The sequence below is a fragment of the Zingiber officinale genome, chromosome 2A (genome assembly GCF_018446385.1).
Source record: "Zingiber officinale cultivar Zhangliang chromosome 2A, Zo_v1.1, whole genome shotgun sequence".
NCBI lineage: Eukaryota > Viridiplantae > Streptophyta > Magnoliopsida > Zingiberales > Zingiberaceae > Zingiber > Zingiber officinale.
Window position 1 is genome coordinate 170,577,422 of NC_055988.1, and position 27,262 is coordinate 170,604,683.

The following is a 27,262-nucleotide window of genomic DNA, read 5'->3' on the forward strand; positions in this document are numbered from 1 at the left end:
TTATAGGCATGTAATTAGGATCTTAAATAGTTGGGTCCAAATTCATATTTCAGAATCTTTTGATATTATCTTTTACTTTTATCTTTTTAAGCATGTAATGATGTAATTGAAGCTTTTGAATAGTTAGGATCCTGACTAGTTGGGGTCCAAATTTATTTTAGACTTTTTTTTTCCACCCCGGGTCTCCTATGCAGAAGGACCGGAGCTGCATTCGATTCGTAGGTGCATTCGATTCGTAGGTGTCGTCGACTTCTTTGTGTATGAGCACTTGAATTACTTTCCAGTGGTCTGCATCAATTCCCGACCGTGCACGATAATGAATTATACAATAGCAATCAATTCCTCAAGAACAGGTCCAAAGAAACAGATTGAAATCCATTTAGTATTCAAATTTCTCAAGAGCCTGCAGAACCGTTTGGGCCGTAGATCTGCTGCGCCAACCAATGCGGGACAAGTCAGTATGATCCGGACATAATTTGGGCCATACTTGTTATAATAAGTCTACAATAAAATTGGATCGTCCAACCAGCCGCATGATCCGAACCCGATAAAGCACACAGGCTCATCTATCCAATTATTTCATAGGCCAAGTTTTGAGTACCCTTTGCTAAAACAAATCTGGCCGTTCATCAGATAGAATATAACGGCTTTACATTGGTCTGTTCGGCTTCCACAGGGAACAGAAGGACACCGGTTGCCCCTTCCACCACAGCGCCACCGCCTCTGCCTCTGCCGGCGATGCCGTCCGCATCTCCCAATTTCCGTCGCACTTTCTCAGAATCGCCTTACCAGCTTCCATAGCCTCCTCTCCGAATGCCTCCTCCTCGAAACCTGCCGCTGCCATCCTCTCCTGCCACCGCTCCCTCCCCTCCGCTGCTGGTTCCGCAGTTTCCAGAACCCTCGCCGCTTCCCCTTCCATCACTCTCCTCTCTGAGCAGTCCTTACCCCTGAATGCGACGCTTGTCGAATCCAGGAACCTCCACAAAAGCTCCGCTTTCTTCGCGAACGCCGCAGGATACCCGTTGTCCGCCCCACCGCTGCATCTGCCGCCTTCGATCTCGCTTAAAACCAGGAGGTCTGGTTCTAACTTCCGCATCAATCGGAGGAACGTCATCCGATCATCGGCGTTCCTGTGGCAAATTCGGAATTGGGCGCAGATGACTAGGGTTTCGTCTCGGCGGAGAGCTAGGGAGCTAGGCTCGAGATCGTTGGCGTCATCGATCTGGAGGTTGAGGTTGATGGATTTGGCGTAACGAAGGAGATGAGAACGGAAATCGTATCCCGGCGGCGAAACGGAGAACGGCCCAGGCGGTGCGGCGGCGCCTGCTACGGTGAGGCGCACCAGAGGCGGACCTCCTTCGGGACGGCGGGTTATCGCGTCGAGGAACGTCGGCCATTGGAGACCGTGGGAGACGCCGACGTCGACCACGCGAAGGGACTTGGCGCAGCGGCTCGGATCTCGGGCTAGCGTTTGGAGGATGGAGGCGTTGGCGAGAGCGTTAGGTAAGGCGAACCAGGGGCTGACCTCGTGGAACTTTATGAGCGCCGATCGGAAGAGCCTCGTCTCCGATGTAACGAAGGTAACCGCTGCCTCCGTCGTCGCAGCGGCTGCTCCACCTATGTTGGAAATGCTGATCCCGGTGCACGATAGGCGGTTGACGAGAGCGCGGAGGCCATAGGCAGCAAGCCTGTGGTTCACGTCGCCAGAGAGAGACTGTAGCTCTTGGAGCACGCATAACAGGTGCCGAACCCGAGAAACATTCGCCGCTTCAATGGCGGTGGCGCAGGGATTCAGCAACTTCTCCGCCCATCTTGTTTCCTTGCTTCCGCCGTTGCTTGAGGCCCCCGGGCCCCCCTTTCCCTGCACCTTCCTCCCTGTCCCGGCCAGCTTCATATTTACTTCACCTTCCTCCACCAACTCTTCCTGAACCTTCTTGCCGGCGACACCTACTGTCCTCTGCTTGTCTTGGACCGCTGCGGTCGTTTTGCCAGTAGTCGAACTCGTCGGTTTCTTCCTCTTCCTGGAAAATTCAGCTTGTGGAAGCAATTGGGGACTCTTTGCCGTGCTGGGTGTAGATGACAGCGATGGAGTAGTGCAAGTCATGTCGTATTGCTCCTGGCCCTTTGCCCACCATTCGCAGCTAGTGATTTCATTTGGTGTGGAGGTGGATGCTGCTGCACAGGGATCATCGAGGAAGGAGGAGATGAAACACATGGGCTCCTCCAACCAATCCATGAGACAGTGCTCCTGATGGTCGTTAGGCGAGGCTTTAGCGCCTTGGCCACCCTCTAAGATCATAGTAGTTCAATAAGCCCTCGAGGTGACGTTGAGCAAGGGTGGAAATTTATAATAACCACACTATTAGACAAGTGTGAACAAGAAAGTGGAGAGAGTTACTTCAGAAATAAATTTAGAAGTAAACAATTCATGACAGTAGGGAGATGAGAACTGAGAATGGGATGAAAGTCTACAGGTGATGGTTTCTGAACATTGACCTCTGACAAGGAGTTGGGAGAGCATTGGCCACTGGAAGATGAAGACTAGAGAAGAGATGGTATAAAGGATGGTGAGTGTACAATTACATATTTAAAACTTGTGATTGTTGTTTTCGTTGGAGGTTGAACTACAAGCTTTGAATTTTCCTAAATCTGATTGGTGCATGTGAATTTATTATGAGTGATTGCGATCTCAATGACAACTTGAGAAAAGGGATCCAAATTCTTTATCATGATGACGTTGAACTCTGCTTTTATTTGTATTCGCAAAGGTCAGAGATCTATTTTTATCACAAAACTAACAGTTTAATTTACAGGACCTTTTGGATATTAGCTTGCGCTCGTGCCGTTCAATGGTTGGATGAGACCGGAGGTACTGATACAACTCCACTGGCTGCCAAGAGTGAGGTTAGATCCAGAAAGTTCTTTATTCTGCTTGGAGATTATATTTGGGCATCATTCGTACACGGGTTACAATATAATAGAAGTAGCAATATTTTTTAACTTCTAGGATACATCCTCTCGCTTTCCTAGTGCCAATTTTCTATCTGGCTCTAGATGATACGTAGATGGTGTACACTTTTGCTGATGAATATATATGTTGAGCCCATCTCAAGTAAAAAGGAATTCTGAAAAAGTGATGAGCTTATAATGCAATCACTTCTTGGATGAAGCTCTTGGGAAAAAAAAATTAATTTAAACTAAGAAACTTAAGTTGTGAGGCAGATCTCTAAGCAACCTTTGTCCAATCTCTTTTAGGCATGGTTGAGATCTTGGCTGAGATAAATATGAACTTTTTATCTAATAAATCAGTTTGTAAGACAACAAGGGAGGCGGTGACCAACATGTAGAGGGGAATTTCTTTTTCATGAATAGCTACAAATTATGTGATGGTGTTTTACTTGTGAGGACCTTGGTGAGATAGAAGATGAATATTGAAGCTGTAATATAGCATGGTGGATGGAGACTTCAATCTGCCGCTTGGTATATAGAATAGAAGGCTCGTGAATGAAGCTGTAATAAGACTAAAAGACATCAGGATATGTCTTGAAGAATATCCTGTTGCATGGGATGGTCAATCAACTTACCTTGTTTAAGAATCAGAATCCTCTGTTCTACAAATTTTACACAGTAAATAATCAATTGTAAATGGTTGGTAACAAGTGAACATTGCTCTATTATTGTTCTGGTCATGTTGTGACACAACTGCATACTATTTTTGTTATAGTATAGATAGAATAATCATTTGACAGAAAAACACAAAGGCTACTCGGAATAATATAAGATCTTAGATTCCTAATCTCCCTCGTCAACTGATGTCTATTATACATGTAGCTAGTCACATGTCTTTATCAATGAAGCATATTACACAGAACATTAAGCTTTACACATTAAAATGCAAGTTCCCACTGATTTTGATTTTCCCGTCACTTTCATTGTTTATGGAATGTACAATGGCATCATCGAGCATGCTATATGTTGGTAAAGAATTGTTTCTTTGTATAATCTGCCCCCATGGTGGCATAGTTTTTCTAAATCATTTGGAGTGAGTTCAAGTATTTAACAACTCATGCAATGATTTGAAGCAATCACTGTGTTTGAAACTTCAATGTTTTGTGTATTCTGTTATCCTTGTATGAAATTGCAAAACAAGTGACCAATTTGTGTATTCTGATATTCTCAATCTTGTCAATCGCTAAACATCTGAAGTTGTATGAGTTGAGTTTTCCATTTGTACTTCCATTAAGACTGAACCATTAGATGGAAGTCAGGAGGTCGGCATCCATTGTCGCTCCACTTATCTGCCACTTAGCACATCATAACCATACTATGGTTTCGGGCCTATTTACGTCAGAGGATGGAGGCCTAATCAGCAGATGGGGAGGGTGTCTACACCATCCTACCCATGTTTACTTGTCTATTGAATGGCAGAGAAGGCAGAAAGGAAATCAAATTTCATTTGCTCAAAGCTGGGCAGACACAGATGATGGATGGACGCAAAGGAGTTTGATGCACATATAAAATTCTCTTAGAGCATCTCCAGTGTTTTTTTTGTCCCATCAAAGCCATGTCAAAAGCGCGAAAAAAAAAAAATCTCACCCATCACTTTACTATAAAAAAAACTTTCCAATAATTTAGGGGTGCTTGGTTCACATAAGAAAATGTGAATGAGAATGGGGTTGATAGAAGTGGAGAATGGGAATGGGGGATTTCCCATTCCCCTCCTTTTGCTAGGGAATGGTTCATTCCCATGTTTGGGGTAATGAATCCATAGGACCTACCACTAATCCTCTCAACCAAACATCCACTTTCAATCCCTTTTCCATTCCCCATTCTCATTCCCTCCAACGAAGCACCCCCTTATTTTATAAGTCTCAGTGAGCTGTTGTCAAATTATAAAATAATTTAAATTTTAAAAAATAAAAGGATTTGGGGAGCCACTCCGAACCTTAATAAAAGGAGCTCCATTCTGTGGAAGGGGTTCTATTCGACACGTCATCCACAAGCAACTTTTATTGTGAATCTTTGAGAGCATATTTTTTCCGTTCTATCTTGGATTATTTTTTTTTTATATTTTCTTTAGTATTATTTCTCATCTTATCTTTTTTTCATATGCATGTAACGTTTTTTTTCTTTTCTCTCATTTTTTTCTTTTCTTTTACACGTCAATTCTTCTAAAAATATGTTAACATATCTGAGAAGTTGAAATAAATAATAGATAGTATATTTAAACTCCTTGTAACATCAAAAATTCACAGGAACTAAAATGGTGCAATCGAAATATCAGTAGATTTTGGTCAAAATTTATTGATGGACCTAGAGAATTTTGATTGCACCAATTTCAGTTTTTATGGATTTCTATGGTTGCAAGGAGTTTAAATATATTATTCATTATTTATTTTGACTTCTCAGATGTGTTGAAATGTAATAAGGAAGAATCGTCAAAATTCTTCACATTGGGTCTGATATAATTCCATATCAGCCCAATGTGGGTCTAATATCATTCTATATCATGCTCACATTAGGCTTGATATGATTCCATATCAGGCCTAACGTGGGGAATTTTGACGATTCTTTCTTATTACATTTTAACACCTCAGAGAAGTCGAAATAAACAATAGATAGCATATTTGAACTCCTTGCAATTCCAAAAATCCACATAAACTGAAATGGGTGCAATCGGAGCTCTTTAGGTCCATCAGTGAATTTTGGCCGAAATCTATTGATAGAACTACAGAGTTCTAATTGCATCCATTTTAGTTCCTATGGATTTCTGGGATTACAAGGAGTTCAAATATGCTATCGTTTATTTCAGCTTCTCAGAAGTGTTAAAATGTAATAAGGATGAATCATCAAACTTTTCTACGTTAGGCTTGATCATCAAAATCATATCAGGTTTATGTTGAACTTAATATGATTTCATATTAGGGCCAACGAGAAAATTTTTGTTGATTTTCTTATTACATTTTAACAGCCAAAAACAAAAGTCAATCAAAAAAAACAAAATTCAATCAAAAAAATTAAACTTTAAATCTCATGGAATTATTCAATTGAATTGAAAAAGATTAAACACAAATTCACTCGTAAAGGTGCAATTTAAATGGAAAAAAATCATAAATCTAACAAAAAAAAAATTATACCTTCTTCTCTTGTTCACTAATTTTTCCCTTCGTTTGAATAAAGTAAGACGCTACTTCACTTCAAAAGTTTGGTCACCCTCCGATTTTATCTTCAAGGTCAGTTAAATTTGATGGGCATGATCGTCAATGGTTTAGGATAGAAGTTGATATTAGAAATAGAGGAAGACAGATCTTCTGGTCTGCAAATTACGGATCAAGGATGATTCATTTTTTTAGACCTTTAATTTGGATGGACTTTATCTATTTAAAGATGGAGTCTATTCAAATCAAAAATCATAATGTAATGAATCATTTCCTAGTGCATAATTATGGACTAGAGGATCCCTATTGAAAATAGAGGGAAAGAATGAATGTTAGTGGTTTTTATTAAAATAGAGGGTAATGGATAAAGTCATGTCCATTAAGGAGCTAAAGTAAATAAATTTGTTTAGTCGGTACCGGAAATAACTTTTTTTCTGGGACTGAGTTTCAGCCGAGGTTGGGGATTTTTTTTTTTTTTTTGGACAATTTGCCCAGCTTAAAGCTATATATTTAAAATTAATTAATTAAATCTTTGAGGTAGATTTAAAATTAATTAATTAAATCTTTGAAGTAGAGAACTTTTTTATTATTATTATTATTATTATTATTGATTTACTGATTTTAGGCATCCAAAACGGAAACACGAAGATGAAATTTAGATAGTTCGTCGATTTCTGTCCGCCAAATGAATCCTTTCGCGCATTGACCGACCGCGTCGATTTCGGCGAGGGTCGCCGAAGCATTCTGAGAGTGCCGCATCGCAACTTCTGCTCCCTCCCCCATTCTCCGCAGGACCGTACCAGATCTTTTCCTTTTTATCTTCTTTTCCTCCAACTTCTGGTGCAATCCTCCATCGTCGAGGGCTTCGAAGCTTCTCCTCTATACCCGTGACCCTCATCTTCGAGGTTTGTCCCGAATCTTACTCCCCGATTTGGAAGCGCAAAGATTATGCCTTTTCTTGTAGGGTTTTTAGATTTTGTTTCTCACTTGCCGGATTCGTGTTTTCTGCCTTGCTACTCTTGCTTTAAGGAAACGATCAAGAGGCTTCCGTAAAGATCATGTTTAGTATGTATCTTATGTTAAAGAATTTGGCTTCGAAATCCAATCTATGTCGGTTTTCTCATTTGCCCTAAATTTCTGTACATGCTTTCCATTTTTGTATTTGTATGCTCGTTTTTTTTTTCATTCCGTACATATTCTCCTCTTGCTTTCAGTCTAGATTGATGGATTGATTCAATGTGAGATTTGTTCAATGGACTATGTAAAAAATAGATCTTGGGGAATTGGATCAGCTTGCTTTCCAAATGCCATCATGCAAAGAGAACCATGCCATTTGATACCCCTTTTCTTTCTGAAAAGGAGCTGCCGAGGCCATTATTTTTCCACAATCCTTGTCTCTCATGTCGCTCGAGCCTGACAACTTTACAGTAGATTCCTGTCTCTCTCTTCAGTCTTCCGCCCTTGCTCTGCCCTCATGATCATCTCTATGTCTTTGTAGAGATGTTGGTTTGTACTAAATATATCCTGACTCGATCAAAGTTTTTTTTTTTCAATGCTCTTCTTCACTGCATCATTTTCCGTAGGATCTCGTATCAGTTCCTTATTGATTCAGAAAAGGTGATTGTTCTCAATTCACAGTAGTAGTGCACTGCGCCACTATGAGTGATCTCACATTTGCTTTTCCAACTGCGTGTTCCTCTAGTCACTTAAAGCTGATGCCTTTCGAACTTTTCTTCTTTGTTTTGTTTTGTTCCCTTTGCTGCTTTTGATTTGATCAGGGGTGTGTGACAAAGAGGAAGGATGATGGAAGGAGACAACTTCTCAGTCTTCGGCAATGGAACCCAAGTGGATAGCAAAGTCTTCCAATCCTTCCAGAAGAGCTTCCTTCAGGTGCAAAGCATCTTAGATCAAAACAGATTACTGATCAATGAGATCAATCAGAATCACGAGTCAAAGATCCCTGACAGCCTCAGCCGCAATGTGGGCTTGATCAGAGAGCTCAACAATAACATCCGGCGTGTCGTCGACCTCTACGCTGATCTCTCCCTCTCCTTCACCAAATCCGTGGAAGCATCGTCCGAGTGGAGCTCCGCAGTGAGGCAACCAAGCCACAAGAGGAGTAGGCCTGAGCAGTGAGAGTGTCCACGAGATGGCAGACAAATTACGACACAGGGAGGGACGATTTAGAGCTTTGAAGAGAATTGCTTATTCAAATAACAGGTGAGTTCTTTCATTGCTGTAATTATTGTTGTCTGAGTTTAAGAATAGTTCAGTTTCCTGCTATTATTGTCCTTTGATGCTTCGTGTTCTGGTGTGCATTTATCATTCCAAGGATTCAGAACCTTGTGGAGACTGTTGAGATGTTTTGATGACTTGCAATAACAAGATGGAAATCAAAAAGAAACATTGCAATAGATAGATAGATTGATAATCAGGTTGAGGGTGCCAATTAGCTTAACTTAGTTGGTAGGGAGGGGTCTTACAGATAGATTATCATGATCTTAGGGTTAAAATTCGTCTTCTCTTAAATGTGAGTGTTGGAGCTTTTCATAATAATAATATTTCTAATACTATGGGATAGATAGCCTTTTTTTCAGACGAAGAACCAAACTTGAATTTGGAGTAAATGCAGTTGCTAATCCATAATTGTTTTGTCCTACATTTTGTTTGTCCCGTCAACAGGACAGTTAGAATATTGCAGAAGATGTTTCAGTATAAAAAAAAAAAAAAATTTGTGGAGGAAGGAGATGCTTGTTGAGCCTTGGGGACCGACAAATTCTTTTATGCTCTGTTTCCTTCGAGGTTCGGATTAAGAAGGGAAAGGAATCTCTGCGGAAAATAAATCCTTGGAGTGGAGGAAAAGAAAAGAAATGGGAAAGAAGGGGAAAGAAAAGGAATCTACAGGGAGAACGAGGGAAAGAAAGGGGGAAAGTAAAAATAAATCAGCATGCTCGTGTGGGAGGTGGGTGGCCGCACAAGGCCGCCCTCGCGGTGCCAATCGTACGGGAGACAGGTGGCCGAGCAGCACCGTCTGTGCTAGCTGAAAGAGCGGTGCTGCCTGCGCAAGCTTGACAAGCAATGTTGTTGATCAACCCTAATTTTGTCGTGAAATGAATATCAAATAATAAAATACCGAACCCCTCTCTACTAATTTGGCATAAAGATGGCTCGGATCGTCTCTCACAAGGAATATAGACAATGCGTTATAGTCTTAGGATTGAGTTGTTAATGGTTGGGGGTTTGGATTTGGGATTCTAAACTATTGACAATGAAAGATAACCTATCTAATCGAAACTATGATTGCAATGAACTAAAGAACACAAAGGAATTAATGAAACCTAGTTAATCTCATCTACTTGCAATGCATTGAAGATAAAGGAAACTAACTATGGAAATAAATCACTCATGGCATTGGAAAGGAAGAAGACATTACATTATCCTAAGTTACTACAGAATTGAAATCAAGCATCAACGGAACATTAAGAACTCTTAATTGCAAATCCACAACTATTAATCAAAGTACTAAGATCAAAAGTATGAGGAATTAAACTATCAATTCATCCTATCAACAACTCAATTATATGAAAACGATCTAGACATCATAACCAGAGAAAATATGGATTAAGGAAATTCTTACGAACTGAATTAGGGCATTCCCTAACGTGTTCCAGATCGGATCTAAAGAAGGGAAGGAGATCGGCAATTCTCTGTTCTACGCTTAGAGAAGGATTGGGGAAAACGATGGCTGGCCGGAGCTTGAAATGCGGGTGGAAATGAGGATAGACAAGGTAGGAGAAGCTCTATACCTCCGTGGATGAGAAGGATCAAGATCCAATGGCCAGCGGTGGAGGTGGAGGCGATCGGTGATCTAGAGATTTTCTTCCCGCACGTCCTTGCTCCATCTCCAAATCTCGATGCTACTAGTGAAGATGCTAGAACGCCGGAGCTAGATGGAGAAGGTAAGCCCTTAACTCTAGGTGATGGATGGAGAAATGAGATGATCGGCGATGGAAGGTGATCCTCTCTCTGTGATCGCGCGCCTTTTTCCTTCATCAAAATCGCGAACACGAGCATTGTAGCTTCCCATTCCTTTTGAAATGAATCCAAATCTACATGGACGGCTGTGATTCTTCCAAATTGATTCAACGGTGAGATTTGATTTAAATATGATCCAATGGCTCAAATCTAAATTAACGGTGATGATCTACTTTCTCTTTGATTTAGATGGACCAAATCATGGTGAATGGTTCAGATCTCCTCAAATGTTGATCGGATTGTCCAGATTGCTCTCATTTAAATCGGGATTCGAGCATCAATTTGATTTGATCTGAATCCATGATCCTTTGATGCCTACAAGAATAGTATTCAAATATTAGCATCAAATGTCATAAATATGAGAGAATTTAGAATTAAGTCCAAACATACATGTAACTCATGAAAGATGATATAAACATGAAATTAATCCATGAGGATAAAAAAAAATATGTCTATATAAATCAAAATATCATGATAAAATAATGATTATCAGCCACCCGCGCGAGCCGAACGAGTGCAACCCATTGAGTTGCTTTTGGATGGATTTGTAGAGGTTGGCGAGGAGGTATTCAGTGGTGTTGAGACTGTTGAAGCTATCGTAGATGTCGACAAACACCCATCCGTACTACTCCAACACGATCATGTGCGTCCGATCCTCTCCCGCCTTCCTCTATGCCCAATGCACATGGGCGTTTGTGCTATCGTACGAGTCAGATTGGTCGACAATGGAGTCGAAGTTGATGTGCTCGTTGCCATTGCTGTGATGAATTCATCCGGCCATTATTCGATAACAAGTAAATAGTGAAAAGGATGGCTAATCTATCCATCCTCATGAAGTAAATAACGAAAAACTTTTCTCAGTTTTTAAATCCACAGTTCCAAATAAACAGGGCATTAATGTTCTGACTCACAAGAATCATTTCCTCCTTTTTTTCAAAAGAGAAACATATAAATAAAGGAAAAGTGAAAATTAAAACATATAAATTGTCAATGTCTGTTATTTCGTGTAAAGATTATCACGTTTAAAATAAATTAGGAGGAAATATTTTTAAGTTTACTTTCCCTCGTTTAGCACGACACATGTAGTATATTTTTCATTTCTCCTTTTGAACTAAATCAAGATCTAGGTTATGACTTGGTCCGTTGCCATCCATGCTCACCGTCACCGTGAATGGATTCGTAAATTTATCCGTCAATTATTTCATAACGAGTAAACTATGAAAAGGATAAATAATCCACCTTTACAAAATAAATGGTAGAAAATTTTCTACGCAAAAAACTTTTCTCAATTTTTAAATTCGTCCTCCCAAATAAATTGACCATTAATCTTGACGACAAAGGAGAATAACAAATCCTATACCCTAAATTCAGCTCAACTAATATTTGTTTTCATCTACCAACATGATTGATCTCAATAGATTACTAACTAATACAAAAGGGTACAATTATTAAAAGAAAGTTAGAATGATTGTCTGAATTATTAAAAGAATAAAATAAATTAGTGTTGGTAATCAATTAGATATACTTTTAAATAGTAATGTTAAAAATAATAATTTTATAATTAAACATTTGCAATAAAATTATTATCATAGTAAATATTTGAATTGTATTAGTAATATACAAATTAATCTTAAGAAAATCCACAATTGAGCAAAGGGTAAAGTTACAAAATTCTCAAAACACCTACTTACCTTTGAGATTTTTAAAGGGCCCACTTAGTTTTTTATTTTTTTTCCCTTCGGTTAATCACTGTAGAGATGGATTCAAAGAATAATAATATTACTGTGATATTAGATTTCGAAGAACAGCACTAGTACTATATTTCAAAATTCAAAATTATTATAAAATTGATTTTAAAAAATCAGTATCACATAATGGTACTCCTTTTAAGATTTATAAAGTACCAAAGTGTTGTTGATTTTTAAAATAGTATTATAATGATGTTAATCTTTAAAACTCATCTAGTAACATAGCAGCACCACAGTAATTAGTTGGAGGCGTAAAATGAAAAAAATTAAGTACGTCCTTTAAAAATCTGAAAATTATGCGCTCCTTTTGACAATTCCATATATTTAATTGCGTTTTGATCAATTGCGGTAAAAAAATTGAAGTACTCAACTTAAAATAAGATATTTTTATATATATATAATGATGACTTAACTTTCAATATTTATCATGAGTAAAAGATTTCTATAAAATAGCACTCACGATAATGATTGATTATTTATATTGTCTTAACTTACAATCAACCCAAATTTTTTTTTTTCCTTTTTTTATAGGTTTGTTCTCATATGTTTCACAACATATAGACATACTTTTCTAATCATACAACTGTCCCATTTCGATTCTTATCCTAAAGACCGATTCTTTTTGCATGTATGTGGTTATTATAAGATGTTCGTGTATTATTGATATCTGATCGTTTATAAGAGGAGTCTTTATCCATGTCATAAATGATGTGATTAATTGATTAAATTTTCAAATGGCAGTCAATGGAATTGCTCACATTCATATAACACATCAAATGCAAGAAACTAGGGGCGACAAAGATTGAAAAGTACCTTATAATTAACTTGTGACTTTTTATAGAGATACGTAGCATTTTTTCCCCAACCTACTCTGCCAAACACACATTATTTTCTAAAACTATTATAATTTTTGATGATAATAATAATAATAAATTATACACATGAAGAGGGGATTAAGTGAGATACTGGCTAGGACCACCATTTTTAAACTTTCTTTTTCTTTTTTTGTTTTTTTTCTTTCCCGTATATCGGTGCTCAAGCTAGTAATCCTCATAATTTATCTCCCTTCATATAATTTGGAGACGGATTGTGAAAGACACCTGGAATAAACATTATCACTTGTTGCCACCAAAAAGAAATAAAATCACTTCCACCTCTAGCTAAATTAGCAGTCGGCTATAAGATAATTTTATGATTTATCTCAATTCACAAATTATGGATTACAAGAATTAACCGAGATGAACACATTCATCTTTTACTTAAAAAATAAAATAAAACAGAAATACAAACAAACATTATATTTTAAAAAAAATAAAACAGAAATACAAACAAACATTATATTTAAATTGAAGAGATTCTATAGTTGAGTATTATAATAATCTATTCAAAAATTGACAGGTACACTTAAAATTATGTAATTTTCGAAAGAGGCGTCTAACATTTAGATTTTTAAACAAATGTACTTATTTTTCATTTTAACCTTATCGTCAACTACTATAACTGTGACACTAAATTTCAAAACATAGTACCATTATGATATTATGATATTGTATTTAAAAATCAATCGCACCTTAATTATAGGGTTTAACAGCACCACAATGGCTTTGCATTTTAAAAATCAACAGTATTATAATGGTGTTAATTTTAGGATTTATGCAGTATTATAAAAGGGCTGTAATTAACATTAAATGGTGATGTTTTTTGAATGCAACATTGTATCGCAGCATAATAGGGATAATAATTTCACCCGAATCCGATGGATAATCCGACATCCGATCCGAATGGAGGAGGATATGGAAGAAATTTTTATACCCGATTATAATAAATAGGTATTCGGGTATGGGTATTTTGCATATGAATATGAAGGTAGATGTGATAAAATTCTATCCATACCCTACCCAATACGTGATATATATATATATATATATATGTCTCATTTTTTAATTAGGAATGAAAAACTTTAGTCCTCTTTTCGTTTTAAAAAAAAATTAGTTTGTCTCTTTATCCGATCATCAACACGTATCTCATCTCCCAAATTTCACCCATTGTCATCCCTACAGCAGGAGTAAAATGAAAAATAAACATGTCCTTTACTAAATTTGAAAATTAAATGCGGCTTTTGAAAATTTAACAATTTTAAATGTGCCTTTGATCAAGCACCGTAAGCTATTTAAAACTGTAAGCCATAGGTTGTAAATGTGAAATGAATCTAAAACCTTTGTTTTGTAATAAATAGACAAGTACTTTAAACAATAATAATATAAATATTTTATTGTCAGTTCGGTCGATGGGGTTGCATATGTGGCCATTTCTTTCATCACACACACACACACACACATGGTGCACCAGTAGACATGATATTCCTAGGAATCACATCAAATCTACCTTTCATGGCCTAGAGCAAATCTCAAAATTAAGTCTAGTGGAGAGATTGAATAAGAATGGGTGGCCTTTCACAGTTTAATCAAAACTCACATGGTAGTGTTGCCTCTTAAGGGCACACAACTATGGTAATAAAAGATGATATTTGTCGTCCCAACAGTTTTATTCAGTTGGCCCTATGATCATAAATCGGGAAATTATAAAACCTTTTTTCTAAATTTTATCGAGATTCAAACTTTTGTCTTATAATAATAATTCTATCCCGTACTAATCAACTCAATTCTACCCGGGAGGCTCAAGAACACACAAGGAGAACAATACACGAGAGGAAGAGATTAAAGTTGAGAAGGAGATTGATGTGTGCATACAGTCACACACCTCTTTAATCCACCTAAATTGAGTTTTCATAAAGGCATGTTGATTGCCATGTTTTTTTTTTAGCTTTGGGTTTTCTATCGTCTCGATCGATTTGTTTGGATAGATTCTAAGTATGATCATATGCTTCAAAGAAATTAAAAATTATTGTGATAATTTTCCTCTGCGAGGACGGGTCCTTGTCTCGGTGGTCCTTGGATTTAATCTTCCATCCAACAGATGTACTGTACTCATCCATGAGATGGAAATGACGACCAATTGATCTTCAACTTAGCCCAGTTCTACGTTTTCATGACAAGACAGGCAATAAAAACACAATGGCCTACCACTTCTGGTCCATATCTCATAATTTTTTTAATAATTCAGATGTTTAAACTTCACCTGATTAAAATGTCTTCCTCTCTCAATCCGAGTTAAGGAAGTTTTTATCCATCACTAGGATAAATGATAAATCCTAACGAAGAGCTCAATATCATGAATCGTTAACATATGAATTGAAGTGTCATGTGTGAATTTGGAATCCTCATTACAGGAAGCCCATTCATGCCTCGTGCTACAATCCTTTAACTTTTACTTGCATGAGGAAGGGGACCAAATCAGTACTCTCAATTAGTAAAAGTGTCGGCACGGAGTCGGTCACCACTTAAATCATAAATATCTAAAAACTCATCTGTCATATATTTATATATATAGGGTTGTAAATGAATTAAATTGAGTTAAATTTTATGGTATTCAAGTTTATTCGATAAGGTAATCGAGTCAAGTTAAACCAAGTCAAGTCTAAAATGAACTAAACTGTTGAAATAATTGTCTTAAATTTAGTTTATGTAGTTGAAATAGTTGTTTAAATTTGGCTTAAATTTAGTTGTTATCGAACTCTCAATTCAAATATACTTATTATTTGAAATTTGATTATTGAGTTTGATAATAAAATTAATTTATTTATTTTAAAATTTTATTTATTAATTTAGCATGTTAATAAAAGGTTTATTGATGAACATTGTTTATAAATATTGCTCACGAATATAGTCATGAATATTATTCATAAATATTAATAAGTTAAATATATATATTTAAATTTATTTATTTAATTTAATAAATTGTTTAAATTTATTCATTTAATTAATCTAATAAATATTAAAAGAAGACCTTATTTATGACCCCAGAGGTAAGTTGATGTGTATCCCACAGCAAAGTCAGCAAAGAGGAGTTGTTCACTGAAAATCTTTTACATTGCAGGGAAGAGACAGAGGAAGAGGGTAATTAACTAATTGGTCCCGTACCTGTCTACTGTTTCCACATGCATGGAAGCCAAACAAATAGGGTACGATATTTATGAAAATTATTAATAGAAACAAAAATAAAATGTACTAGGAAATAGGAGACTGAAAGATGATATATCTTATTTATATTGCTCTTCTATTTGGTTGTTAATAATTTAATTGACAAGCCACGACCCGCTACCTTCATCACCCGATCACCGTCACCCAACACCAACGATATATATATAAGCATATATTTCTGTTCATTTTTGTCATTTCTCAAGAACAGATGGTTCAGTCGAGTCGATCGTCTCTCATCCGAAGCTCTTTCTTTTAATTTTGATTAATTCCGAAGAGATCGAGGAAAGAAGAATCGATTGTGTTTCTTCTCTTATTTGTGGAATTTGTTGGCTTCAAAATAGAGAAGGATGAGTGAGAAGGAGGAGCGCGATTTGATGACCGTCGATTCCTTCTCACAGCTGCCCTTCATCGGCGGCCGACTGCCGGCGGCTTCCAAGCTCTCCTCTTCCTCCTCCGGCATCCGCCTCTTCGGCATCGAAGTCGCGCGGCAGCCCTCATTCGACGGCGACGTAGCTGATGAACGCGCCGGTGCTAAAGGCGGGGGTGGTCCTGATGGAGGAGCAGACGCCGGCGAGAGTAGTCGTACTGCTACCGCCGCCGCCTTCAGGAAGTTCGAGTGCCACTACTGCGGCCGCCAATTCCCAACGTCGCAGGCGCTCGGCGGTCACCAGAACGCGCACAAGCGGGAGCGCCAGCACGCAAAGCGCGCACAACTCAACCAGTACTCCGCCGCCTTCTACGGCTTCGGCCACGGCCACCGCCAACTCTACGGCGTCATGAATAGCTATAACCACCAGTACTCTGCGATCCCGTCGCACGTGTCCGAGGCTAGCTTCTCCGGCAGCTGGCGGCTGGCGGCGCCAGTGGCTCAGCCCATCAACGGCAGCCCGTTGCCTGGTCGAGGAGGAGTCTCCCCGGCGATGCCTTTACAGCCTTTAAGAGCAGAAGGAGTAGTAGCAGCAGGTGGAACTAATATTTCGACTGCTATTATTTCTTCTTCTTCATCATCACACCAATTTATGATCCGGAATTTGAAAGAGAAGGTGAGTCTGGATTTGCACCTCTGATAATCATCATACTATCCTTAATCTTCTTGTCAATTGAATTCTTTACTTATTCAAAGATTGAGAGGAGATATCTTAAACTAAACCAAAAGATTAAATTTAGCTACTCGTTTGTCTGTATGCCATCTTCGATCCGGGCTTTAAATTATGAGATCTAGTCTGGGCAATTAACAGTTCATCTTATCTGCACTGCACATGGGGCAATATGTACTAAACCTAGAACATATTGCTGGTTCTTCTAGATATCTATTCCCTCTAACCTTTTACAATATTCATTCATGTTATCATATCATTAGCCACGTTAGCTTGAGAAACTATTATATATACACCATAATCCAAACACTGATGCTGACAATACAACAATTAGTGTGGCTTAATATTCCATCAGAATAGTTGCATAAATAGCAAAATAATTGTGCAGGACAACAAATTTCGTCGTGAAACAAATGCCTTGGTAGGATTTGAATAAGTGCCCCAAACCAATCAACCGCTCTCAGCTTCAACTATTGCAGCAGAAAGTGGCGAGGAAGTGCAAAGAGAGGCACACCATTGCTATGACCCTGGTACGCTTGACCCAGTGCGTAACCTAATGCTCTTGCGACTGGAACAGCAACAGCATTTCCCACTTGAGTGTATCTGAAAATGAGAATCCAGCGAAGTTAGAATACAACTTAAAACACGTAATTACAATAATCTTTAACAAGGAAAAGAAAGTTCTAGCAGATATGGCATTACCGTTCTTTTACAGTCCCTCGAAGTTGATAATAATCTGGGAAGCCTTGAAGCCTAGCATTCTCACGAATTGAAAGCACCCTATCCTGCTCTGGATGCAGAATCACCTATCAATATGCAAGCCAGAACTATTATTAGCGACTAAAAGACACTACCTATAAAAACATATATATATCATAAATTTTAATGGTGTGCCTGGTTGTGAGGTTCAGCTCTTGTTACGACGGTGGGAACCGTTTCATCCCACCAAAGTCGTCCAAAAGGCCTGTCAAGAAAATTTATCATAAACTAAGAAATATGGGAAATAGCATTCGAGTTAGGAGTAGGGAATATACTGTACTTTGAGGATTTTCCTCTGACGAAAGTCATTGCATAATCAGGAACCTGCACAAGGTTTGATTCAGATATAACAGAGCTATCCTCAATAGCTAACAGTCAACCCCATAAAAGTTTTTTTACATACCAGAGGTTTCCCAGATGGCAAAAAAACTCTCTCGACATCTGGATCCCACTCAACTGTATTATCCTTACCGACTTTAACTCCTGGCAAATCTCTGAAGTTTGCGCCCTATAATAGAGAGAAACAAAATTTTATAATTCATTTTAGTAAAAATTAAGAAAAGCTTGAGGTAGGAAAATAAAGTAAACCTTTTTCTTAGGAATTGCACAAACACGTTGATAATCATCGTCATTTAATTGCAGTGGTCTGTGATCAAAAAACTGGTGCTTTGCAATCGGTCTATCCACAATAGATCCGGATGCTAAAGCTTGTGCACATCCACATAAATCTATTAAGAAAGCAGTAAACAAGAGATAACTCATATAAACCATGAGCAATTGTAGAACTGTTACTTCTAGCAGTATCCACTGGCTGTTGATTTTTAAATTTGCACGGTAAAAATTTCGTTTTTTTGAAGGGGAAAAAAAACTACCAATCCTTGAAAGGCGAATGAACTTCTGAAACTCTGTTATTGGAGGTCTGTCGTGAGGCATTTCATCCCTATCTTCGTAATTACCAATCTTATTTAAAATGCAAACGGTACATAGTATCAGTAAGATAAGCTAATGAATTATCTAAATTGAAGGCAGAATCATGAGCATATAAATACCTCCGGGAGATCAGATATAGCATCCTCTAAGAGTAGTTTCTTCTCAAGTTGTGGATGTTGATCTTCATCATATGCAACAATGTTTTGCTACAAAAATCAAGACAAATTGAAATCAAGAGTATGACTTTAGTGATAATGCTTTTAGCTACCACAGAACTAGTTTAAATCAGAACTAGTTCTCATTATAGTGAAATTTATCCATAAAATAATACAACAACAATTAAGCTTTTGTCCTACTAGATGAGTTCAACTATATAGATGATAGATCATTTTACGACATTACTCTATCTCCTATTATATCATTATTTACATTTAAATAATTTTTTTAAAAAAATCTATCAGGAAAATAATATGAATATTAAAAATAAAATCATGTTTCATGTTAAAATTATATAATTATCAAGCAAAAAGAACTACATAAGGATCTTTCAAGATGGCAAAAATTTTAAGTCCCCTCGGGACGGTCTAATGACTAGCTCATGAGATATTACCATTATGAGGTATGAGGTTCGAATCTCGACAAAGTCGAGGTAAATATATTCCTTATGTGCTAGTCACTATTCCAAAGGCTAGTACCCGCCCGTGATTTACCTCCTCCATGTTGACCATGGGACTGGTTGACGGGGGGCGCTGAGACGAGCGTTTTCGCCTTTTGCCCCTAAGATGGCAAAAATTTTAATATTATATTAAACAAATCTAACTCAACTAGTAGAAAGATAAACTAATTTAATCATCCTGGTTCAACTACTAGAAATATATTTTATCTTTGGGAATGCAAGAGCATAATATTTTCAACTGACATAGGAAGAGATGAATTGAAATACATAATTAATACCTCAAACTCATTAGGTGCACCCCCACGAACCACCACATCATGAGTAGGTAATGGAAACTGAGGCAAAATCTGCAAGAGAATGTCAATACAAATTAGAAAGAAGACACTAAAATATTACAAACTGAAAAGGAAAAAAAACCTCAGTTGGACGAGCACCCCAAAGGAACACACGCATCCGAAATTGAGGCAATCCATAACATCCAGCAACCATCATCCCAAGCCTTGCCTGATAGTTCATAGCAACCAACCTACTCAATGCATATCTTCCCAAAAAGCCATTGGCAAACTTGAGTATGTCAACAACATTCTCCATAAGGACATATTTTGGCTTCAAGAACTCTACGATATCCATAAAAACAAGCATTTGTTGATTCTTTGGATCATCCAATGGAGCATTCTTATTTCTAAAACGATTAAATCCACTTATTCCTTGACAAGGAGGACCGCCACAAATCACATCCACTTGGCCCTATAATAGAAGCAAAATAAGCAACTAGAGAAAAAATGAAAATCCTAACATTTTAAAGTTTAACAAATTAGAGGGAGAAGTTGAAATTGTGATGGAAAGAATCATACAGGTAATGGTAAAATATTTTTTTTGTATCCCTTTTTCACAAACTCCATAATTCTCTCTTGGCAATTGCTGGTAAATCATATTTAAGTTAGATATCAACAATAGAATGTGAAAAATTGGATTGACACAGTAAATACCTTAGGCCATCAATTGGCTCCCATGTATCATGGCTACTATTATATCCTTTCCAATGAACCTATAAGATGGAGAGATAGACAATGATATTTGAGTTGTAGCTAAGAATGAAAAGTCCTGTATCACTTGCTTCAATTATATACCTTAAACTTTATTCCAACTTTTCCAATGTTATTCGGATCACCATAGCAAATACCAACTAATTTTTCAACCTCAAATTCTTCACCATTTGGAGGATTAGAATCAAGTTCATCATCCGAACCATTTGAATCACTTTCTTCTTCATTCAAACTTTTATTTCCGAATACACAATAATTTGTACATAGTTTCTCCCATTCAATCAAAAGAGCTAGAAAATCATCAGCCTTTTCATTTCTCACCTAAAAGACAAGGTTATGTAAGAGAACTGTAATCACATTGCACCACAACTAAATAACTCTTAAATGCTTTGAATTTTGAAATAAAATAAGTCGTTTAGGAGCATTACCTCAGTCTCTGGATGATTCAACTTTAAACTCTGACATGCATATTCATTTAAATCAACTGCCCAACACTACAAAAAACAATATATTCAAAGTTTACTATATAAAATTAACACATATAAAAAGGTTTGCACAAATAACTTACTGTTTGGAGATTTATGCCAGACAAATTGGCACCCAAGCATAGACCAGTGGACATAGCCCCACAACCTGAATAAAGATCAAGCAAAGTGATCACATTCTTTTGATCAGAAGATGTAGCTTCAGAATCTGACAATGCTTTTTTATTTGAAGAATTAGGAGCATCTTCTAAAGAAATAGTGGATGAAGAATCATTGCCAATCCTTATACTTTCTGGAATTTAGAAAAAACACCAAGTCAATGATAGATTAGTCAGTACCAACTTTATAAAACCTAGGGGATAACAATATTACCAGGCAAATTAGTAAATGTAGAATATGCCAAAGAATATGACATGTCATAATAAAGATCACAAGGAGGGATGCTTTTCACCTTGGCTTGCAAATTAATCTGACATAAGACAATAAAGTAGGTAAAATCTCTTAAAAACTAATGTAAATGCATCATCTCAGAATATTGCACGTATTTATACTAACATTTGGAGTCACTCGTTGAATTTGTAGCTTGGAGACAATGCACTCCAAGACATTGTCATTTTTCTCTTCAGACAAGAAAACTCTCCTTGAATCATGCATCACTTTTGAACCATGGGAATGGGCATGTTCTTTTATAACCTAGAATGTAGGAACCAAAAATAAATAAAGTAAATTCAATTTTCCAAAAAAAAAGGCTAATGCTACTTACAGTGTCTTCTGCTCTAAAGAACCACTGAGCCGTGAAGTATTGTTGCTTATCAATCGCTTCAAAAAACTCAACTATACGCCCAATATAATAAGCCTCTCCTTCACCTGCCTAAAATTATTAGACATGATCAATAATCATAAGACAAAAAACAGTAATATTAACTAGATTAACTATAAAAAACCATTAGTTTCAACTTAAATGGAATATTAATAAATTAATCATACAACCACAACAAGATCATAAAATATATCTTTTATAGTAAATCATATTTTAGAAAATTAGATCATTATGATATTCAAACTTTCATTCCAATAGGCAATATGCATTATTTAGCATAGGATATGAAAATTGACTAATATAGGTCCTACAAATATGGTATTGTACACAAAGTGAAAAAGATTCAACCCAAATTATTGAGTCTTCATTCATTTGTCTTTAGTCTTTCCTCATTGGCACACAACTTTTCACGCTTGACTAACGCAAGATATATCAATCTCCCTAAATTGTGACTCAACATCCTCATTAATGCCTTTCATTGTCAATGACATGTAATACCTTCTAAATGCAACACCATAACAAAACTATGAATAAACAACCTCCAACAAACCAACGCTAAATATGACAACTAATGATGTGTTTACTTTGAGAAGAGGAAACAAAATAAGAAAACAAGTTTCCATTAAAGGAGAAAATTAATTATATCATTTCAATCTCCCTAAATTGTGACTCAACATCCTCATTAATGCCTTTCATTGTTAATGACATGTAATACCTTCTAAATGCAACACCATAACAAAACTATGAATAAACAACCTCCAACAAACCAACGCTAAATATGACAACTAATGATGTGTTTACTTTGAGAAGAGGAAACAGAATAAGAAAACAAGTTTCCATTAAAGGAGAAAATTAATTATATTTCTTATTTCCACATCATTTCATTTATCGTATTTTACTTGAATAAATTGAATACAAAGAAATACTCCATTTACTAATTTATGTTTATGGGATATGTAAATTCAATTCCTTCCACGTACACCTTTGGGGAGAAATAAAATTGAGCTAGTGAGTTGAATCATAGTCCTTTCTCTTATGTATTATATATATAGACACACACACACGAACAAAGCTTAAAAGAACAGAGTGAATTAAAAAATATTAATTTTCTACGTCAATCAATAACCTAAACTGTTTACATTTTGTTTAGGAATTGGACCACACAAATCACCTTATCAACTTAACTTCCCAAATGAGGCTAAAATTAGCCATTCAAACTATTGTTAGCATCAATAAATACTAAATATGCTTCCTTTGGCATTTTAATAAGCTCATAATCAGGGTAAAGGCAAAAAATATAAGCACTGATACAACTACTTGGAAAAAGACAAAACAAACACAAGAAAAAGAAAGATTGCCTATTTTCCTTTTACTGATCTAGATAATGCAGTGTAAAATTTAACAAATGAAATTTTTTATAGGAACTAAGAAATCAAGCATACACATAATGAGGCTGTGTATTAATAAATGCCGCAGTCAAAGAATTATATTTATTCAAAATTTAGTCAAGAACATCTTTGTAAAATAGAATAACAATGAGAAATGCCACAAAGCTCACTTCGACATAGGCATCGTCATAAAGATTGTAATTAACTCCATCCACTATGGCTTGTGAATAATGCTGCCTCGCTAACAATACTGATTCACCATCCACCCTAAAATTAGAGAAGAAATGTTACTCCTTGATCATAGATAATGTAGGGGAAAGGAGGAACCAAATATCTTTTAATTGATTTCTTACCTTTTAGCACTTCCAGAAGCATAAATCTTCGTTAACCACACAGCAAAAACAATACATAAATATAATCCAGCAGATAAATAACTATGAAAGTGGCATTTTTAAGTTGAAAAGGAACAGAACACAATCCTTACTTTCCTCTGGTATCTTTCTGGCCAACGTTGTTTAGCTTCGGCCTCTGGAATAGGATCACCAACAAAGTGACAACCAAGAACTGCACCTTCCTTGGACTTTTTGCTATGTCCCACCTTCTTCTTTGGCGATATCTTGATGCTCATCACTTCATTTTGTCCTTTTTCTTCCATTTCGTGCTTTTCAGCTTGCTGAGATCCTAGATCGCTACCGACATAATATCCATCATTGTCAAGATCCTCGTCCTCGACTGATTGATCAGGTACCAGAGCCGCCAGCGCTACGCCATTTGACCCTCCGACCACCAAAGATGTCTCCTTCGTTCGTTTCTTAACTCCAGCTGCATCCTTGGCAGGGCCGTTCGTATTCGTCACGCGCTTCTTTCCTCTGGTATTGGGAGACGCCGAGGATACCACATTCACCCCTCCGACCGCCGATGCCTCTGTCGCGCTCTTCTTGCTTACTTCTAAACCCATCGCCCTACCACTGTCCGTCTCAGTCGCGCGCTTCTTTCCTCTGGTGTTGGGAGGCGCCGGGGATACGCCATTCACCACTCCGACCGTCGATGCAGTCTCGATCGCACGCTTCTTTCCTCTGGTGTTTGGAGTCGCTGGGGATACTCCATTCACCACTCCGACCGCCGATGCCTCTGCCGCGCTCTTCTTACTTACTTCTAACCCAGTCGCCCTACCACTGTCAGTCTCAGTCGCGCGATTCTTTCCTCTGGTGTTGGGAGGCGCCGGGGATACCCCATTCACCACTCCGACCGTCGATGCAGTCTCAGTCACGCGATTTTTTCCTCTGGTGTTGGGAGGCGCCGGGGATACCCCATTCACCAGTCCGGCCGCCGATGCAGTCTCAGTCGCGCGATACTTTCCTCTGGTGTTGGGAGGCGCCGGGGATACCCCATTCACCACTCCGACCGCCGATGCAGTCTCGGTCGCGCGATTCTTTCCTCTGGTGTTGGGAGGCGCCGGGGATACCCCATTCACCACTCCGACCGCCGATGCAGTCTCGGTCGCGCGATTCTTTTCTCTGGTGTTGGGAGGCGCCGGGGATACCCCATTCACCACTCCGGCCGCCGATGCGGTCTCAGTCGCGCGCTTCTTTCCTCTGGTGTTGGGAGGCGCGGGGGATTCCCCATTCACCACTCTGACCGCCGATGCCTCTGCCGCGCTCTTCTTACTTACTTCTAAACCCGTCGCCCAACCACTGTCAGTATCAGTCGCCCGTTTCTTTCCTCCGATGGTGGTGGGAGGCGTCGCGCTGCCGCCATCGACCTCGGCGGCCCGCTGCATCCGCCGCGTGCGCTTCTCCGCTGATGCCGTGGTCATATCGGGCAGTTGAGAGGTGGAGAACGGCACGGACGAGCGCAGAATGATCGGAGAAGAGGGGAGCTGTGTAGGGTTTCGCAGGGCATGACCGTGCGACGCGGTGACGGGATGCCTAAAATGTGCCCGACCGAGTCCGAGGTGAAATTTTGAGGTGAGAAAAGAGCGGCAAACGGAATCCGGGAAGCTGTTTGAATTTTGAAATGAATTTTGGGCTCCGTCCAGGACCAGCTTTGGTTGGGAGGCGCATTTGAATTTGATAGTGTAGATATTAGAACATCTGTATTAGTTTGGGATATTTCTCATAAGTATTTATGAACCTCACTTTCATATCAATTTTTAAATATTTCACTATTCAAATATCTCAATTTTCATGATGCTCTTAGGACATCCACAAACCTTCGTTGGATGCGGCAAAGGTGAGAGAGCTCTAGCATCTATAATAATATTAAATATTTCTTTCAAATATTCATGGGCTTCGTGTTCACATTATCAATTAAATATTTCATTCCTCAAATATCTTCAATCTCACAATCAAATATTCTGTCAATCAAATATTTATGCATCTACCAAATATCTTATTCTCAAATATCTCAAATTATATAATAAAATATCTCACCAACTATTACATGTCACCCAAAATAAAAACTAAAAATAATAATAATAATAATCATTGTCCTTTTGTGAGGTCCACTTGCATGCCACCTAAAATGAAATCACCGGGTGTAACTTTATGCCCGATGATTTCTATTCACCTCTCAAATATCCCCCGCAATGGGAGATATTTGGAGAAATATCCCCTTCTAATATCCTCCATTGGAGATGCCCTTAGAGGGAGGGAGGACAACTTGCGCAGTCACCTGAGGTGAAAGTTCGATAAAAGCTTGGCGACCGTGTTGTCCCACCAATAGTGAAAAATTCTCACTACTCAATTATAAATGTTATTATTATTTTTGTTATAACCAAGTAGCACCTATCATAAATAATATAACGACTATTGCATCAAGTGAATGGACATATCACCTTCTTCATCGACCTCATTTACTCATCCCTAAGCTCTTTCCCTATTGTTGCTCGTGGTCATAGTCACTTCCTCTGTGCCCAAGTCCTAACCCCCTCAAGGTTTAATTGTGGGCATGGCCCTTGGCATGCGGCTTTCACCATTAAAACGATGTGTCTTATGCGTAGATGTACCCTTAGGTTGACGCCAAAGGCAAGCAACTATAGATTAAGGTCATGTGTGAAGTGCTAAACGACAACCTTGTGTAGTGCTCGCAGACTATCTACCTCGTCCCCATCGTCATAGGTACACTTTCTAGTGTCGATGTCAATGGCTACACCTCCTGCCATGGTCTCTAAATTTTCAATGTCTAGTCCCCGGGGCATGATGCCACGGTAGGACATCCAGGTTGCCACCCAAACACCCCCGTTTCGATCCCCAACTACGGTGTATTTGCAGAAATTTCCCTCCAAATGGGGAGCGTAATCAAAGGATGTTGGGCGTCTGGGTTGACTGTCGTGCGCGTTTCCCGATTTACCCTGGTGGCCGGTGAAAAACTTCCATGGGACTAGGTCGGTCACCTCAGGGATAGTCAACGAGGCTAACTGGAATTATCATTTTTTAAAAAAAATTTCAATGTCTACAAATTGGATATAATTATAGGTAAATTAACTTAATAATTTTACAAATATTGAAAAAAAAATCCATTCAATAAAAATTTAAATTTTTGTATAGTATAGGAAAAGTCAGTCACAATATGCTCATGTGAAGTGAACTTTAACCTCTTCTATAATGTCTGCAACAAACTTAGTTCAACCTAGCACACTTTTAATTCCTAGATTCATCCCTAGCGTAGGCTATCCTACTATAGTTGGTATCCATGAGTTGAAGGTTGAGCCCAAAGAAAGTCCACACGAAAGTGGATTTTTTTTCTTTATCGACCACATCGTAGTGAATCAAGAAGTCCAGAGAGCATCTTATCATGTGGGGATAGAAAAGAGGATGACAGCCCTGGCTCGATCGAATTACTTGAACAACATCAATTACTCTCGTAGGTTATTGTAGTTGGTACCTACATGAGTAATTGCTTAATAAATATTTGAGTTAATTTTTAATTGAGGCCAAATACTTTATTAGTGTATGACCTCCTTCGTATAAAGGGTTGATGTGCTAGTACTAATGTGTCATATGATTTATTTCCTTTCAT

The 27,262-nt window shown here is 38.0% G+C and overlaps 3 protein-coding genes and 1 long non-coding RNA gene across 6 annotated transcripts; 2 read left to right on the forward strand and 2 right to left on the reverse strand.

The window, feature by feature from the left end:
• Positions 1 to 362: 362 nt before the first annotated feature.
• On the reverse strand, positions 363 to 2,585 carry LOC122043249 (protein NODULATION SIGNALING PATHWAY 1-like). Its single transcript, XM_042603782.1, has one exon. It carries the CDS (start codon positions 2,297 to 2,299, stop codon positions 650 to 652), a length of 1,650 nt encoding a protein of 549 aa, XP_042459716.1. The 5' UTR covers positions 2,300 to 2,585; the 3' UTR covers positions 363 to 649.
• A 4,075-nt stretch (positions 2,586 to 6,660) lies between these two features.
• On the forward strand, positions 6,661 to 7,975 carry LOC122043250. 2 transcript variants are annotated; one of them, XR_006129469.1, is made up of 2 exons: positions 6,661 to 7,063; positions 7,431 to 7,975. It is a non-coding gene; the product is annotated as an uncharacterized LOC122043250 (long non-coding RNA). The 2 variants fall into 2 exon arrangements; XR_006129468.1 differs by having other exon boundaries at positions 7,937 to 7,975.
• An 8,413-nt stretch (positions 7,976 to 16,388) lies between these two features.
• On the forward strand, positions 16,389 to 17,108 carry LOC122044257 (zinc finger protein 8-like). Its single transcript, XM_042604774.1, has one exon. The coding sequence runs from the start codon at positions 16,389 to 16,391 to the stop codon at positions 17,106 to 17,108; it is 720 nt and encodes a 239-aa protein (XP_042460708.1).
• A 303-nt stretch (positions 17,109 to 17,411) lies between these two features.
• On the reverse strand, positions 17,412 to 25,193 carry LOC122043251 (DNA (cytosine-5)-methyltransferase CMT3-like). 2 transcript variants are annotated; one of them, XM_042603784.1, is made up of 21 exons: positions 23,727 to 25,193; positions 23,596 to 23,621; positions 23,413 to 23,509; positions 21,798 to 21,905; positions 21,590 to 21,727; positions 21,407 to 21,503; positions 21,118 to 21,182; positions 20,978 to 21,043; positions 20,634 to 20,870; positions 20,493 to 20,551; positions 20,358 to 20,424; positions 19,921 to 20,250; positions 19,782 to 19,850; positions 18,947 to 19,033; positions 18,770 to 18,857; positions 18,486 to 18,625; positions 18,301 to 18,405; positions 18,178 to 18,221; positions 18,033 to 18,102; positions 17,841 to 17,944; positions 17,412 to 17,741 (listed from the first exon to the last, which is right to left on the reverse strand). In XM_042603784.1, the coding sequence occupies exons 1-21, from the start codon at positions 25,056 to 25,058 to the stop codon at positions 17,609 to 17,611; spliced, it is 3,462 nt and encodes a 1,153-aa protein (XP_042459718.1). In that variant the 5' UTR covers positions 25,059 to 25,193; the 3' UTR covers positions 17,412 to 17,608. The 2 variants fall into 2 exon arrangements, with proteins under 2 accessions (XP_042459718.1, XP_042459717.1); XM_042603783.1 differs by having other exon boundaries at positions 21,118 to 21,326.
• Positions 25,194 to 27,262: the final 2,069 nt, after the last annotated feature.

Excerpts from the sequence above, each read along its gene's own strand:
- LOC122043251 (XM_042603783.1), bottom strand. The coding sequence starts at position 25,058 with ATGACCACGGCATCAGCGGAGAAGCGCACGCGGCGGATGCAGCGGGCC. Across the intron at positions 21,327-21,406 it reads TACATTTACTAATTTGCCTG|AAAGTATAAGGATTGGCAAT; the intron begins GTAATATTGTTA and ends TCTAAATTCCAG. Across the intron at positions 18,103-18,177 it reads GTCAGAGGAAAATCCTCAAA|GCCTTTTGGACGACTTTGGT; the intron begins GTACAGTATATT and ends TTTTCTTGACAG.
- LOC122044257 (XM_042604774.1), top strand. The coding sequence starts at position 16,389 with ATGAGTGAGAAGGAGGAGCGCGATTTGATGACCGTCGATTCCTTCTCA.
- LOC122043249 (XM_042603782.1), bottom strand. The coding sequence starts at position 2,299 with ATGATCTTAGAGGGTGGCCAAGGCGCTAAAGCCTCGCCTAACGACCAT.